General features: G+C 32.6%; 1 protein-coding gene across 1 annotated transcript in view; it reads left to right on the top strand.

Annotated features, from left to right (window-relative positions):
• Positions 1–589: 589 nt before the first annotated feature.
• Positions 590–15,855, top strand: part of LOC136800479 (liprin-alpha-2-like) — a 42,249-nt gene continuing 26,983 nt past the window's right edge. The window contains exons 1-14 of the mRNA XM_067057138.1: positions 590–1,023; positions 1,169–1,279; positions 1,440–1,541; positions 3,723–3,887; positions 4,352–4,426; positions 4,638–4,706; positions 4,857–4,943; positions 6,441–6,566; positions 7,159–7,305; positions 7,864–7,998; positions 8,320–8,403; positions 8,630–8,761; positions 9,385–9,447; positions 10,196–10,249. Coding sequence (XP_066913239.1) covers positions 790–1,023; positions 1,169–1,279; positions 1,440–1,541; positions 3,723–3,887; positions 4,352–4,426; positions 4,638–4,706; positions 4,857–4,943; positions 6,441–6,566; positions 7,159–7,305; positions 7,864–7,998; positions 8,320–8,403; positions 8,630–8,761; positions 9,385–9,447; positions 10,196–10,249 — 1,584 coding nt within the window. The 5' untranslated portion in view covers positions 590–789. The remainder of the gene's footprint in view (positions 1,024–1,168; positions 1,280–1,439; positions 1,542–3,722; positions 3,888–4,351; positions 4,427–4,637; positions 4,707–4,856; positions 4,944–6,440; positions 6,567–7,158; positions 7,306–7,863; positions 7,999–8,319; positions 8,404–8,629; positions 8,762–9,384; positions 9,448–10,195; positions 10,250–15,855) is intronic.

The following is a 15,855-nucleotide window of genomic DNA, read 5'->3' as shown; positions in this document are numbered from 1 at the left end:
TGATTTTTTCTCTCTTTCTATTTCAATTGTATAAAAATGTCTGCGATCAAGCGCACATGGAATAAACAAAAGCATTGTTAGAACAAACAACAAACGCCCGGACACACCATAACTAACATAAGACTTCAGTTTAAAAAACTGGAAAAAGAAATAATGTGTTCTCCTGTAAAAAGAAACTAAAAAAAGTTTATCAAAATAAAATTCTAGTTTTGCTTAGTCAGGCAAGCACCCACTAGATGCCGAGAAAATTGATGAAAAATGTTTCTTAATAAATCTCTCCAATGGAGAACTGAAGTAATTGGCTATTCATGTTATCATACATCCAGTGAAAAGACATGACATTGATGGATTGTATTTGTAAGTCGCTGGATGAACAGAGATTCAATAAAACACAGAAAAATAGATTAGAAAGTTGAGAAACTGTCAGTTTGATTATATTTTAGACTTTTATTTCTCACTTTCTCGTAATTGTGTGTGGGACTTAAAATAAAATATCATCCACTCTGGTGAACATTTTCAACTATAAAATGAAATTTTATCATATATTTCATCTAGGTTTCCTGTTTTTGATTTTTATGTCTTTAAATTTAGTTATGTTCACAGCTAAGAAGGCAATTAATTGATTATCTACGTGCAGTATGATGTAAAAACCAATATGCTGCTACTTTAAAATACATTTATGATGTTCATGGAATCAATGCACCCATTGATAAGGGCTGTAATGTCCTTTTGAAGAAACTTGGAAATTCACAAATTGTAAATAAACTGTAAATAGGTAGAATTATCAACATGATTTGCGATATCATGCCAACCCTCTCAGAGGATGGTGATATGCCAGGGGATGGCAGTATGGAGGATAATAATTTTGAGCAGTTAATGGTCAATATGTTGGATGAACGAGACAAGTTAATGGAAACTTTAAGGGAAACTCAAGAATCATTGACAAATAGTAAAAATAATTTGAAAGAGGCAGAGCTTGAGCGTGATACACTTTTAAAAGGATTTGATTTGGTTCTTCAGAAGGTAAAGTCCTAGTTTCACATTTTATTTTATTGGATACTTAAGTAGGTTTTATTTTATTCCCAATTTTTACTGACTGTTTTGTTTTGATGACTGCTAAAATTAATTTGTTTTAATAAAGTCACTCTTTTTGTTATAATCTTTACAGTGTGAACTTGATCGAGACAATTTGATCAAAAAGTTGATGTCTTACGAAGGCAAAAACGCAGATGACTCAATCATAGGAAGATTGAAAGATCAACGAGTTCCTATTGCTGAGGTAACAGAATTTTAAACCCAATCAGGTCTTGCTCGATTTTTTTAACATGGTAAGAACACAATGGTCATGGTACTAAAAAACTATCCAATACTTGGTAAATGTCTGCAAAATTTCAAGTTATGAAACATGTTGTATTTTTTTCTCCCAATTTTTTTCTCAGGAATTTGTCTCTGTTTCAAAAGAGTTGTACCAGATAAGAGAAAAAATGATTGAAAGAAATGAAGAAATATTTGAGCTGAAGGCAGAACGATCAAACACAAAAGTAAGCATGACATTTTTTTATTAAGGCCTTCCTCTCAATTTTGAATTGAGTTCTCAAACTCGATTTTGCAAAGAAAAAAATGTGAAAGGTAAATTATCCAAAGTAGAGAAATGAAGGTGCGAAAACTTGAAGGAACTCGTGGAAGCTTTAAAGTTTTTTTTTTGTGCTGATAAATAAGATGCTCCTTTTGATTTATAGACAAACGTTATCAAACAATCCCTTCACAACTGGGTATTTTGTATTAACCATTGCATTGTTTATATTTTAGCTGTAAATAGGTGTAAGTATAAGATACATTTCTTCGTTTACTGAAAACTACCGTGGCTCTGATTTCTGATTTTATGATTTATCACTAAATTTAGTAGATTTTTTGATACATCAAAAAAAAGGTTTGTGGTGATAGAAAGTATAGCTTGGTTGCAATGAAACTTTAAAGTCCTTATTTCAAATTAAACTTTAAAGTCCTTATTTCAAATTTACCTTCTTCAAAGATATGGAAATGAGATTAGTTTATTTAGTTCAAAATAAAAGTATTGCTTTTATCAAAAGATAAGGATTGACATCAACATTCACATTAAACTCCTCCAAAGCATTTCAAATTTAAGGTTGTTTTTTCATAATTTTAAGTTAGAATTTTTAAGCTATAAGATGCAAGAAATCACCTATTTAGGACGTTTAGAGGGCAAAAACCATGGTTTCATCCATGATTTCAGTCCCCCCTTAAAACAGAAATTTACCCCTTATCCATTTTCCCCCCCTTATCTTCCAAAATTTATTAAAGCTGCCCCTTAAAAGGTACTCCCCCCTTAATTTTCACTCCAATATTTTAATGTCCCCCCTTAAATTTTAAATGTTTCAAGTTTGAAGAAATGCAGCAAATTTAGAGAATATTGTGTATCATGAGTACGGTTTTTATCAAAGCAAATATTTTTCTAACAACAAAATAAGTAAAAGATCACTGCTATCATATATTAAAAATGTTTAAAGTATAATTTACTGTAATTTCTTCAAAATTCCTCCATTTCCCCGACTCCTTGCTTAATGCCATTCTCTCCACCCTTTCTTTTGTTATCTTTGGGCAAAACCCGTTTTCCGAATTGCGCTTCTTGTGTTCCTTTTTTGCCTTTTTAGGGGCTGGTTCATCATCTGGAGCAGCATTTTCATTATTATTAGTTTTTTTAAAAAAGTTTGTTATCATACTAAAAAAACAGATTACATAAAAGAATAAAAAAGAAGTAATTCGTCATCTAATTTAAAAAACACTCGAATTGCAAACCGTGTGAAGTAGACAAGACGAACAAGACAAACAAGAGTAGCAATGCAAAAAACAACAATTTTTCATCTTTTTTACCAACAGCAAACATAACTTGTAAACCTTGATAAGAATCTTATGAGCAGCTAAAAAAGTTTATTAGATTTTGCAATTTTTCTACACCATATTTGTAAATATTCTCCATAACATAAATCTGACAAAGCGAACATAAAATAAACAAAGGTTTGTTTTTAAAGAGATCATTTTTTTCAATTTCAGGAAACATTCGATTTTAGAAAACATTCAATTTTAGAAAACATTCGATTTTAGAAAACATTCGATTTTAGAAAACATTCGATTTTACAAGATATTCGATTAGATTTTAGAAACATTCGAATTTGAAAAAAAATCAAATTTTAATGCATTTGGCTGAAATACAGATTCTTGAGAAAAGAATTGAGTCTGAAATAAGAATAGGAAATTCTTCTCAACTGTCAAAAATTACTCCCCCCTCAGATAATATTTATTTGTTTCTTTGGTGCCCTTAAGCCCTAGCCCCCCCTTACTTCAGATTTTCCAAAAATTTGACCCCTTAAAGCTTTTTTCAAAAATTTAAGTCCCCCCTTATTTTAAGGGGGGGGGGCTGAAACCATGAAAAACTTTCTTCAATCATTGAAACTCAATTTTTAATACCTAAACGATGGTAAGGAAAAGTGCTTGGAAATTATCCTGTATACCTGTTAAACCTTTTTTCATAATCTATAATTTTCTATGTTATTCACAACTGTGTAATATCACATCAGTTAGTGCACTGTCCAATGTATTGTTACATGCATCAATGCAATGTGAGAGTTAATAAATTGCAATATCTAATGAAAGACATGCAATATCTGCAATAATTGAAATATAATATATTCCTTTACTTTTAGCTTCTATTAGAGCATCTTGAAAGCTTAGTGTCGAGACATGAGAGATCACTAAGGATGACAGTGGTCAAACGTCAAGCACAATCATCAGCTGGAGTATCGTCAGAAGTTGAAGTACTGAAAGCTCTGAAATCCCTTTTTGAGCACCACAAGGCTTTAGATGAAAAGGTTATTTTTCAATGTTACTTTTATATTTTTAACAGTCAAGTTAAATATTTAAATCTAAAATCATTACAAACAAAAAAATTCTCCATTTTTGGACCTAAATTAACCCATCTCCTGATTGAAAAGTGCTACAAACTTGTCATTTAGGTTGCATTTTCTTACTATTGTTGCCATATTTTTCCTATTTTATTATCATATCAATCTTTAGGTAAGTCCATTCAGCATGTACTGTAACTTGGTCTAATGTCGATATCTCTCTTCTAATCCGGACACCCCTTCTTTAGAGATAGGAATAGTAGAAAGGTCAAAATTGCTTATTATGGAAACTATATTTCTTTGCTTAGAGACCAGAGAGGAAAAAATCTTTTGTCTATCAGTGATTCTTAACTTACTATTATTCCTATCTCTAAAACTGTCGACATTAGACCAACTTACGGTAGCTTGTTATTCATTATTTTATATTTTAGGTTAGGGAAAGGTTGAGGATGGCTGTTGAGAAGGCCAACTCTCTTGAGGAAGATCTATCAACTGCAAATCAGGAGGTATTTTTATATGATATTTTATGCCAAACTTTATGTATTGCTAAAAGGTTTCCTGGAAATTTATTATTGATGTTTAAATAGGGATCCAAATAAAAATCCTTTGATCAAAATCAACCCCTCACCTCACAGAACTTGGTACTACTGTAAATTTCATCTTAAAAAAAAAACTAGGTGTGAATAAAAATTATTCGATCACATTTCTTTTTTGTAGATTGAGCACTTGCAACAAGAATTGGAATATGCTCGTGAAAAACGAAGGAGTCTGCGAAGTAACAGCGATGTATGTTTTTCTTATAATTTTCATGAGATGATGGAGTAACATGAAAGTTTATGGAAGACAATAACGGTGACCTAAAAGCTTGAAATAAGAACAATTGTTTTTCTATCATTATATATTGTTATGAGCTAAAACTTTTTTGTCTCTTAACAGGTTATAGACGGACCAAGTTCAGAAGACTCTGAAAAAGTTGAAGAGCTACAAGAAAAAATTAGAGATTTGAAATATCAACTGGAAAAGGTAAATTTTGGCTCGTGTAGCTTTGTTGGGGTAGATCTTTTCACCATAAAGAATAATCATAGTTCGGACCCCCCCCCCTTTCTTAAGGATGACACCTTCCAAAAAAGTAAAGAAGGAGGGGGGATCAGAAATTTTCATTGAAAAGGGGGGGATAGCAAGGAGGGAGGGATCGTTTAAGAAGGAGGGGCTTTTACATATTATATTGTAAATTATTTTACAGCACTGTTATGAAATTTGAAATTTTTACTGTTTCCCTTCCCTTTTTACCATAAAAAATTTAGCCCAAAACCCTTGGGGGATAGGCATTTTTAAAGGTTGGGGGATGCCAAGAAGGGGGGATCATTTAAGAAAGGGGGGATCAGACACCTTTCCGCACTATGATAATATCATGAAGGAAGTGTTGTCAAACAGTGCTTGATACCAAGCAGAGCAAAATCTCATATTCTTCTTTGCAAAATAAAAAACATTACACAGTATGGCGGGCCAAAAGGGTTTAATACCAACTTTTTTTTTCGACACTGACTTTCTTTTTCAATACCAACTATCTTTTATATCAACTTTTTTTTCTTGATACCAACTTTTTTTTCAATACTAACTTTTCTAACGAGGCCCAGAATTGCCCATTTAGAAAACTTTGAGTTAACGATTTTCGAGTTAGCTAAATTATGACATCTTAACGGGTGCAAATTATGACGCCGCTCAACTCTAACGCGATCGTTTCCATAATAATTTTAGAGTTTGCTTTCTTGTTTTTTCTTATAGAAAAAAATTTTGAGTTAACTTCCCTTCCAATTTTTTTTAATACACGCTTTTCTTTTTATAAGAATGGTCCTTATAAGAATATCACGGTGAAAAATCAACTAAATGAAGAAAATTTATTACTATGATGGTGATATTTTGTAAATTGAAAAAATTACTCTCTGTAATTCGAATATTTCTCTAATTCGAAGAAAATATTTGAGCCCTTGAAAATCAAATTTATAAAGAGAATCAACTGTGGCTAACTAAAAAAAAATTTTTGTAAAAAAAAATCAAGTTAGAGTTGAGTCAGTGGCATGCGGCCATGCATAATTTGCATTTTTCACACAAGTAACTCAAAGACTCCTAACTCAAAAATTGTTAACTCCAAGTTTTCCATCTCAACAATTCCGGACCTCTATCAATCAAAAACAAGCTGTTATTGAAAAAAGAGTTGGCATTGAAAAAAAAGTTGGTATTAAAAACCCTTTTGGCGCGTCAGAACACAGAGCTTCACGTACATCCTATGTTAAAATACAATAGATCTTATCGAAGTTTTTGATTTTTCTAAAAAAGCGATGCATTGTGGGGTTGTTTTGGGAGTATTACAATAGAAATCTCAAATTCCCTCGAGGGAATTCTATTGTAATACCCCCAAAACAATCCCACAATGCTTCGCTGTTTTAGTCAATGATTTGAGACTCAGTAATCACTTGTTATTCAAAAACTTAAATCTCGATTTCTTTTGCTTTTTTTTAGTCTCAGAAAGAATCTCAAGACACGAGAGAAAGATTTTCTAGTCTTGAAGAGCAAATCAACTCGACAACAAAAAAAGCTAATTACTCTTTTGAGAATAATCAAAGGGTTCAGAAAGAACTGCAAGAAGTAGGTGCATTGACAGCTGGTTGCTTGTTGTTTATCTTTTTAATCATCTATTAGATTTCCTGATACTAGAATTCTATAGTATGAAAAATATTCATCACAAGCGTTATCTTCAAGAATGCAGATTCAGATTTTTACAAATGTATCCTGTAGAGAAAATGATACAATCTTAACTAATAACTTATGCATTATGATGAATAGCTTTTCTTCTCAAGAATAATTTGTTTATCTAAAGTTTAGGATCCCACTTCAGTAAGATCTCTACAATTTATGTGGAGGTTGCAAGCCTTGCCCAATGTGATCCAATATACCCCTCAAAGAATGTGTACACGTTGTTTTATAAGAACATCAAAGTATTTCAAGCCTCCGGATGTGCTTAACATTTTGTCAGTATTTTCGTTCCGTATTTCCTGAGAAATTGGGTGTTTAGAGTCTGCGAAGCCTTGGAATTTTCCTAACTTGTTCGTAATATTTTTGCCATCGAACCATTATGTTCTTATACAGTTTGTACTTATATTTTTAAACGTGTAATTGATAATAACTTATTTCTAATATTGTTAAAAAAAACTTATACTCTTTTACTACTCACTTTCAGGCATTAGCACAAAAAGGTGACCTTGAGGAGAGGATGATGACATTAGAAAAACGTTATGTACGTTCACAAAACGACTTGTCAGCAGCTGCCGATGAGCATGAAAAGTATCGGGCAGAAATCTTAAGTCTTCAAACCATGATGGAACAGGTAATTTTGTTTGATCCCAAATAAATTGGCCAGATAGGTCAGTGTAGGTAGTGTATTATCATCTAAGGGTTGTGTGCTTGATCCCCCATCACCGCCAAATCAGCAAATAAATAGCTCGGATTGGGTAATCTGATCTAAGCGGTAAGTAACTGGGAGCTGAGAGTAGGTGTGGGGTTCTACCTCGGCATTCGACCTTCTGGGTCTAGTGTAAATAGAAAAGGGAATACCTCACTCCTAGCCACCAGATTAATATATTTACTTTAATTTGGTCAGAACATGCTACATTTATGGATGTTTCGACTAACTTGCTTCTACTTATATTAACTCTCGAGTTAGTCTTGGATTACTTTATGAGAAATTTTCCATCATTACCTTAGTTTCTAATCTTTTTTTGTTCTTTCATCAACGGCTATCCCAGGTTATAGCACATGTTATCTAGAAACCTTTTTATCAATCATAATCTAACGCAGTTTAGCGTGGTTTGAGCTTAATCAGCTGAGGTGACCTTCTAAAAAATACAGTTTTTTCAAAAGTTATTTATCCATTGTCACCTATCAGAGGAGCGAGAAGATCAATGCACTGCAAGAACAATGTCAATTTTATGAGATGAAATGCTCACAAACCATGAAGCATGCTGAAGAACTACCTAAAATACAACAAGAGCTGGAGAATAGAAAAGCTGCTCTCAACGCTGTAAGTATTTTTGGAAGAATGATACAGTGGGCTCTCGCTAAAAATCGAACTTCAATTATTTGGATCTTTCTATAATTTGAACTAATTCAAAGGCTGTGCCAATGGTAAACCCTCGTAAAATACTTCGAATCTTTCGGTAGCTTTAACAAATTAGATTCTCCGTTCGAGTTGGAATTAGCGAGAGTTAACTGCGTGTATACTTGATGCTTACTACTGGTTGGAAAGGTTCTTGGTCAAAGACCTATAGGTTGTGAAGTCTCCAACAAGCATTCCTAATGATGTGAATTTTTCCTCCTCTTAATTTTCTTTTTTCTTTAACAGGCTGAGGAAAGGAATTTTACCGCAGAAGAACAACTACAAAACATGCATGTTCAAATTGAAGAATTAAGTGCCGAACTCACCAGGGTATCCCTATTGTTCTTTTATTCTCTCCTCGTAAAAGTCCTTTTTGATTTCTTCCATTTTAATCAATAATCCAATCTTCCTCATCCAAAGTTAACATTCATTTACAATTAAGATATAAGTCTGAGGATGAGAGGAAAACTTGATTCCAGCCTTGCTTTAGAGGGGGGCTAAATAGAAAACCATGTTAGAATGTTGAAAATCAAATCTCTCTCACTTTCATATTTAGTCCAAAGAACGTGAACAGATGACAGAAGATCACAACAACAAGCTGAAGAATACCGTCGATAAACTTTTAACAGAGTCCAACGATCGACTTCAGCAACATCTAAAAGAAAAAATGCAAAGCATCGATGAAAAGGTTTGTCATAGTAATAACATATTTTAAGCCACTTCGGTGTTGGATTTAGTTATGGATTATTAACCGAAAAGCCGGTCTCTCTGGCAAAATATCGACCGAGTTCGCGACGTATTGGAACGAGCGAAGCGAGGTCCAATACGAGCGAACGAGGTCGATATTTTGCAAGAGAGACAGGCTTCTGAGGTCTTCCATTTATAGCCCTGCAAAAATAAAGTAATAAAAGTAATTGACATTTTAATGATGTCAATTTCATAACTGGTCACTATGGAGAAATATTGACCGGCCACGTGACATTAATCATCCAATCAGTTTTCTTAAAAATGATTGACAGTTGTATTGCAGGGCTATAATAACGCTTACTACCCACTTAGTTAATGTTATGAAAAGGTGAGAGGAAGAATTTTACTAATATGCTAATGTTTGCGTTAGAAAAGTTGCCATATTTATGATTCTCTCTCAAGGAAACGGGCATTAGCATTGTCAAGTTTAAACAATGTAGACTAGAATCTCTGTTCAAGCCATGCAAATAAAGTAACCTACGGTAGTCTGTATCTAGTCTCTCCATGCTAACAATGAATTTTGACTCTCCATCCAACTATTACCGATTCTCCTATTCATTTTAGTCGCACGTTGCACAAGAGCTTGAAAAATCGAAATTACTAGTGGAAGACCTAAGAAAGCAAACTGTAAGTACATTTTTTAATTCAGTCAGTTGTCCTCGAAAATATTCAGTTATGTTCAACTCTTATTTCTCTGTAAAAATTAAACTAGAACAGTTCCTCAATACTCTCACTGTTTATTATTTCTTGTTTTTGGTCCTACCTCGGAGTTCATTTAAATTAACCTATGTTCGTCCGTTCGTTCGTCTGTTACTAGCTTTTCTTTAGTCTAGCATGCTAGACGACTTAACTCAGTAAAAAATAGGAAGTAGAAAACTTGACAGGAGCATCAATATAGTCGTCTAGAATATTTTGTGCACAACAAACTTTTCATAAAAATTCTCTTTTTGCATGTTTTTGGATAACATTTTCAGGGGGTCTTGTTGGTTTTTTTTGGTTTGTTTTTTTTCCTTTCAATTAGAAATTCTCATTGGCTGAAATTTTTATTTGCTTATATATTTTGTTGTATATGATTGTTTTCTCACCCCGCAGAAATCTGCGGGCCCTGCTGGAACTCCCGTAAGCTACGGAAACCACCTTAGCCCAGTCGTTTATTTTAACCATATCCCGACATAAAAATTTCCCGCTTTCAACAAAAACGTTATAAACGACTGGATTCCCAGTCTAGCTTTTCTTGGGATTGGCTCATTACGCATTAGTTTTTTCTGATTTTTTGCACAGTGATGCAAAATGGTGATTCCCAAAAAGTGACGGAGCCCGATTTTTTTAATTTGAGATAAATCAATTAAATCAATAACCTTTTATTTCTATCCAGAGCTCATTAGAATCAGAATTGGAAAAACTGAAGAACACTCAATACAGGCACCAGGTAAGTCAAAATAGATTTCTTGCTACCGAGAGAGTATAGATGAGTCTCCCCATATCCTGTTTAAAGTTATTAGTTATCTCTATCCAACGGACTAAAACACTGGTCCTTAAAATGTTGCATTTTTCGTCAATATTGCACCCAAATTTTTTACGAAAATTACGAACGATATTCATATTTTCTATTTTCATATCAAAATATGATGCACTAACCTCGTTCCTGCGTGTATTATCGGCTTTGTTGCTTACTGGATAGCGCCAACGCAACACCAGGGTGTTTTGATAGCCTGGATGTAGACTATGCTTTAGTCTAAAACAAATCATTATCTAAGGGATGGGAATAAGTCCAAAGCCAAAGAAAATTCGAAAAAGGTGGTACAAATCCATGCCACTAGATTCAGGTTTTTCTTATAGTTTCATAAACTTTGATGGGGTTTTCGAACATATTTTATTGTTTTGTTGTTTTCTTATAATTTCAAAAATGAAAGTGAAAGAATTCAAGATGGTGATATCCTCTAGTATACTTCACACACTGGACTTAGCGCCATCAAAATCATCGGAAGGCAAATTTCAGTCAGAAGTAGACTCTAGTCTAGGTTGATAAAATCATCAGTAAAATATTTCTACATTTTTGGTAATTTAAACGTGTTTTTACAAATTTAAAGTTAGAAAATATATTACAATCATATAAATCATTGACAAATCTTACAAATAACAAAATAATTGATATAATAAATATTGAATAATTTATTGCTAATAATATCTGCAGCGAGCATCATAAAGTATATTAAAACTAAAGATGTGATAGATTTCTAATAAATCAAAATTGATAAGACTAAACTAAAAAAACAAACTTTATAAAAATAAAGTTAATTATGGTGATATTAAATTTTTAATGCGGGTCCCAAAAAATCATATAACTCTATATCATCATACAAAGATTTGAAATTAATCATAGCTGAGAGAATCGAGTATCGAATAATTTACTATTTACGGATAATCATTTCGTCATAAATTATACCTGGATATACTTTTACCCGGCGTTTTTAGAACTCATCTTAAAGACCTCGCACACCTAGAAAAAATATTCACTGTTGAGCCTTTGTCAGATATCGAAAATTTGATCTCTTGGGATTTTATCAACTAAAATGACTTTCAGAGGCTTATGTGGCCTCAGATTTGCTTGAAATGCATTTCAATTATATATCAACCGACGCAGAATTTCACATGGATACCAAAAATTCAATAAAGAAGCAACAAAACTTTCTGTATAAAATGTTATGGCCTTGAAGTACCTCTACTACGATTTATATTCGTAGTTGGCAGTGGACGTGTTAATCTGGGTGGGTGTGTAAAAATATGTTTCATTTTTTATAAATCTTTCTAATTTCAACTGCTTTTATTGTTGTTTTTTCTACAAGAAGAATATTTTGTAAAAGTTTGTTAAATCGGTATTTTGACCAAAATATACATCACAACATTGGCCAATCCGATTTCCAGCACCACAGACATCACCAAAAATGATAGACTCGAAAACGATACCTCAATCATCAATAAACCAAGTCCAAAGGTCATCAACGCACCATGAAGAACTTTTCTCGTTTTGAAACTCGGATATTTTCCGTTTGGGAAACAACATTTGATTGTTTCATTATTGTCAGGTCGAAGAAAAATAGCTGAGATTAATGTTATCACAATCGATACCAATAAAGAGATTTGATTGTAAAAACCATCATTGTAAAACCGTTGGAAATCTAAAAACCGACTCCGAGCGAGTGCAGCCATGATAACGTATACTGGTCCGCAAATTACACGTATTTCGCGTAACCATAATTTCAATGATTCCGGCTTCCGTAAAAATTGAGTCAGTGCAAAGAATATGGCGATTGAAGTGTAAACTTCAACTTGAAAGTTTGTAAATATTGCTAAATAGATGAAGACTGTCAAAACAGTAAGCTTTTTTTTCTCATCTCGGAAATGTTTGTTTCTGAAGTAACATGTCGCCACCCCACTTATACCAATTAGAAACAGTTTAAATGGGTAAGACAAACCAAAGAAGCCGACGAAATATATAACAATTACACAACCCAAGTCCCATATGATAGATGAGAAGTGTTCTGATAATTTAAAACTTTTCTTATAAAAAACTGTTAACATCCGCCCCAAGAAATAAGCAATCGCCCATTTTTCGAGGGCGTGATGAGTAGTAAAAGAGCTGAAGATATCTTCAAGATTTGATGACATCTTCTGTAAGTGTTTTGTAAGTTGTTTATCGCTTCGGTTCGTGGAATTTAAAAAATTCTGAAAATCTTTTGATAGTTAGGTTATACCAAAATTTACCACAATAACTTGTTTTTATCTAGAAATCTATGTTGATACCAACTATTTAGTCTTTACCAGTCGTTCTGATGTAGATGCAGTTTTTCTTTTATAATACCTGTGAGGAAATGTATGTTAAAATGACTCTAAACCAAATCAACTCAAGCTGACGGTCGCAACGTTTATGTTGTCAGTGCCTAACTATTCTGTTTTTTTATACAGAAAAATAATCTCGAGAAAATAAGTACCATGGTGAGTTCCAGGGAATTTACGGATTGACCAAAAGTCAACTTTTAAAATAATATTACAAGAATTTTTGAAAAAAATACCCCTACGTAAGTGTTTTTCATAAATGTACAGCAAACTTGTGATTAATAATTGACCATTCAATATCAATGGGGTATATTTTGAAAGGAATTTGGGAAATTTCTGTTTAGACTTTGTAAGAGTATATTTCTCATTCTCGAGTCTGAATGGGGGAAGAGAAAAACTTCCTTGTCTGAGATTCATAGAATTTATGTTTTAGTGTTATTCTTAGAAATCATGTCAAAATAAACATATTTGATATATAAAAAACACCACCGCTAAGTTATGCTTACACTATAGGGTGTCCTGAAAAAAGTCCCTTTTCAGAACACGAAATTTGTTTTGTGTGCATGTCTGGTTCATCTCTTTAACGCAACGCAGTAATTAAGACTTTAATTAACTTTAATTTAACTTAACACTTCAACTTTTAAACACACGCAACAACCTGCTACTCAGAATCATGTTTGAACTCGATACTTTCTTTCAGGACACCCTGTAAAACATTTTTATGGACGTCTCTTTCAAACAGAGTAAAAACACTTTAATGATCGCATTACATTAAATCACATTTATACTGAACTAATTGTTGACAAACACACACATAAACTTTCTACAGGGTGTCCCGAAAAAAAGTATCGAGTTCCGACATGATTCTGAGAAGAAGGTTGTTGTTGTTGTTGTGTGTTAAACAAAATGTAAGAAAATATGTAGCAACACAATAATTATTTGTTACAACATTCATTATGATTAAAAGGAATTAAAACTTTCTTTACAATTTGCATGACGTTAAAGTTATTGAGAATTGTTTTTTGTAAAAGTTAATGCATACGAAAGCAGTTATTGATTACAACCATTACAACAAATATGTTTACGGATTTCGAGTGATGTATGGATCATTGAGTTTCAAGCCCGAAGGGCTAGAGCCAAGACTCCCGGATGGGAAATGAAACTAGTTCGTCGCATCAAAATAAGAAAGCCTTAAGTCCATTTTTGTAGTTTTGAGAAAATCAAGTTTAAAGGTTTGAAATGGCTGCCATTTTTGACCATGTTGGGCTAGCTAGCTGCTTTTTTTATATGAATATAAATGAAAAAAGATCTTTCAAGTTCTAAAGTATCAACATTGTCACTTATACCATTGCGGAGATATGAATGCTTCTTCATAGCATGTTTTTCGAGAATGGACTTAAACCTTTTTTTCTATGTAAATTTCCTTGATTGAAACTGAAAATTTGAAAAATTTCCAGTGAAAAAGTGTCTTAACTCCAAAATGGACTTAAGACTTTCTTAACTTGAGAAAATTTCAAAAATAAAAATTCTTATTTTTCAAAAAACTTAAAATTAGGCCACTTTAGGTTGGTTTTTGATGGATTTAAGCCAAAAATTCGATAAAAAATGGGGTGTAAAGCATCGGTATGGTCGTAACTCAATTTTTGAAAAAATGGACTTAAGGCTTTCTTATTTTGATGCGACGAGTTATTTCCCATCCAGAAAACCTGCGCATAGATTTTACACAAACGCCAGATTGAAACTAAAATCTATCGCTAGATTTCAAAAAATGTAGTCCTCCAAAATAAAGGAGCCTTAAGCAAAATCAATTGAAATATTAGAAGGTTGTTGCGTGTTTCATATGCATTTCCATGCGCATTTTATACATTCTACTCAATATTTGGGTGCCTAACATCCAGACAGAGAGGCGAAATGGAAATCAGAGTAATGAGTAATCTCATAAATTCAAGAGATAATTTACCTTACACCATGGTAACATGGGGATTCACACCTTGTAAGGAAATTACACTTGATAATTATAGGTAATCAAAAGGTACAAATAGTGGGGAAAACATCGGGATAAGCTGGAGTTTTTACAAGCTCTTATTTGATTTGGTTGGTCGTTAAGATGTAATAAAAGAATCTTATTACTTTTTCTAAAGAACGCGTCATCTCTATCACTGCAAATGACCAATTAGTGAAGTATCTTGTAAAAACTCCAGCTCATCCCGAAACATCCTCCACATTGCCCGATGATGGGAGAAGAATCTCTCGAAACGTAGCCAAACGTAAAGAATTGTAGTAAACCAGTGTATTCATCCATCATAACTCTCTTTGTTTGACTTTGATGGATTTAATTAAGGAAATCTTCCGGTGCACCTTTGTGTGAGAGCAATTAGTGCAAACATGGACGTAATAGAAATAATTACGTCTATGATTACACTGATCGGTCTCAATTATCATGGTGATTATCCTTGTTAAAAATAAAAACAACAACATTTAAAATTAGCAAAAGCTTTTCGGTCTTTCCATCATCAGTGCTAACACTGTGTCGTCAAACCAGAAAATTGTCGTTTCAGTTAATTTTCTGAATATAAACGAGATTCAAGGATCTATTACTAAAATAGCAAGTTTTTCGGAGTAAATTTTCAATTTGTTCAATTGATTCCTAAGAATCGATGAGAGTCGAGAAAGGCTAAGAAAAAACAAAACAGAGCTGTCATTTTACTTACCAAATTTAATATCTACAACATTTCAGTAAAACAAAGTCTAAGATGGCAGATCTTACTATTAAAATGTCCCCCAATGGAAAATAACTTGAATTTTAGGTCAAAATTCAAATAAATAAAACAAATCAGCATTCCTTGTTATATTTTTCAAAATAAATTTCGAAATTCTGAAAAGTCTGGTAAAATTCGGAATTCCGAAAAATTAAAATAATTCTGAATTTTGAAAAATAAAAAACAATTCGGAATTCCGAAAAATCGAAAAATTCGGAATTCCGAAAAATAAAAAAATCGGAATTTCGAAAAATAAAAAATTCGGAATTCCGAAAAATTAACATCCGGATTAACATTAAAAATTACTACACTTGAAGATGCTGTAAAAATCTTTGGACAGTAATATGCTTGTAGTTCTTTTCAACAATATAATAAGATATCTATTTATATAAAACAATATTCAAAAGTATAATAGCTTCTAAATTGTTCTAGAAATAAC

The sequence above is a fragment of the Clytia hemisphaerica genome, unplaced genomic scaffold, assembly GCF_902728285.1.
Source record: "Clytia hemisphaerica strain Z4C2 unplaced genomic scaffold, Clytia hemisphaerica genome assembly, whole genome shotgun sequence".
NCBI classification, from domain to species: Eukaryota; Metazoa; Cnidaria; class Hydrozoa; order Leptothecata; family Clytiidae; genus Clytia; species Clytia hemisphaerica.
The sequence above is the reverse complement of the archived record's forward strand: the minus strand, read 5'-3'. Positions and strand labels throughout refer to the sequence as shown.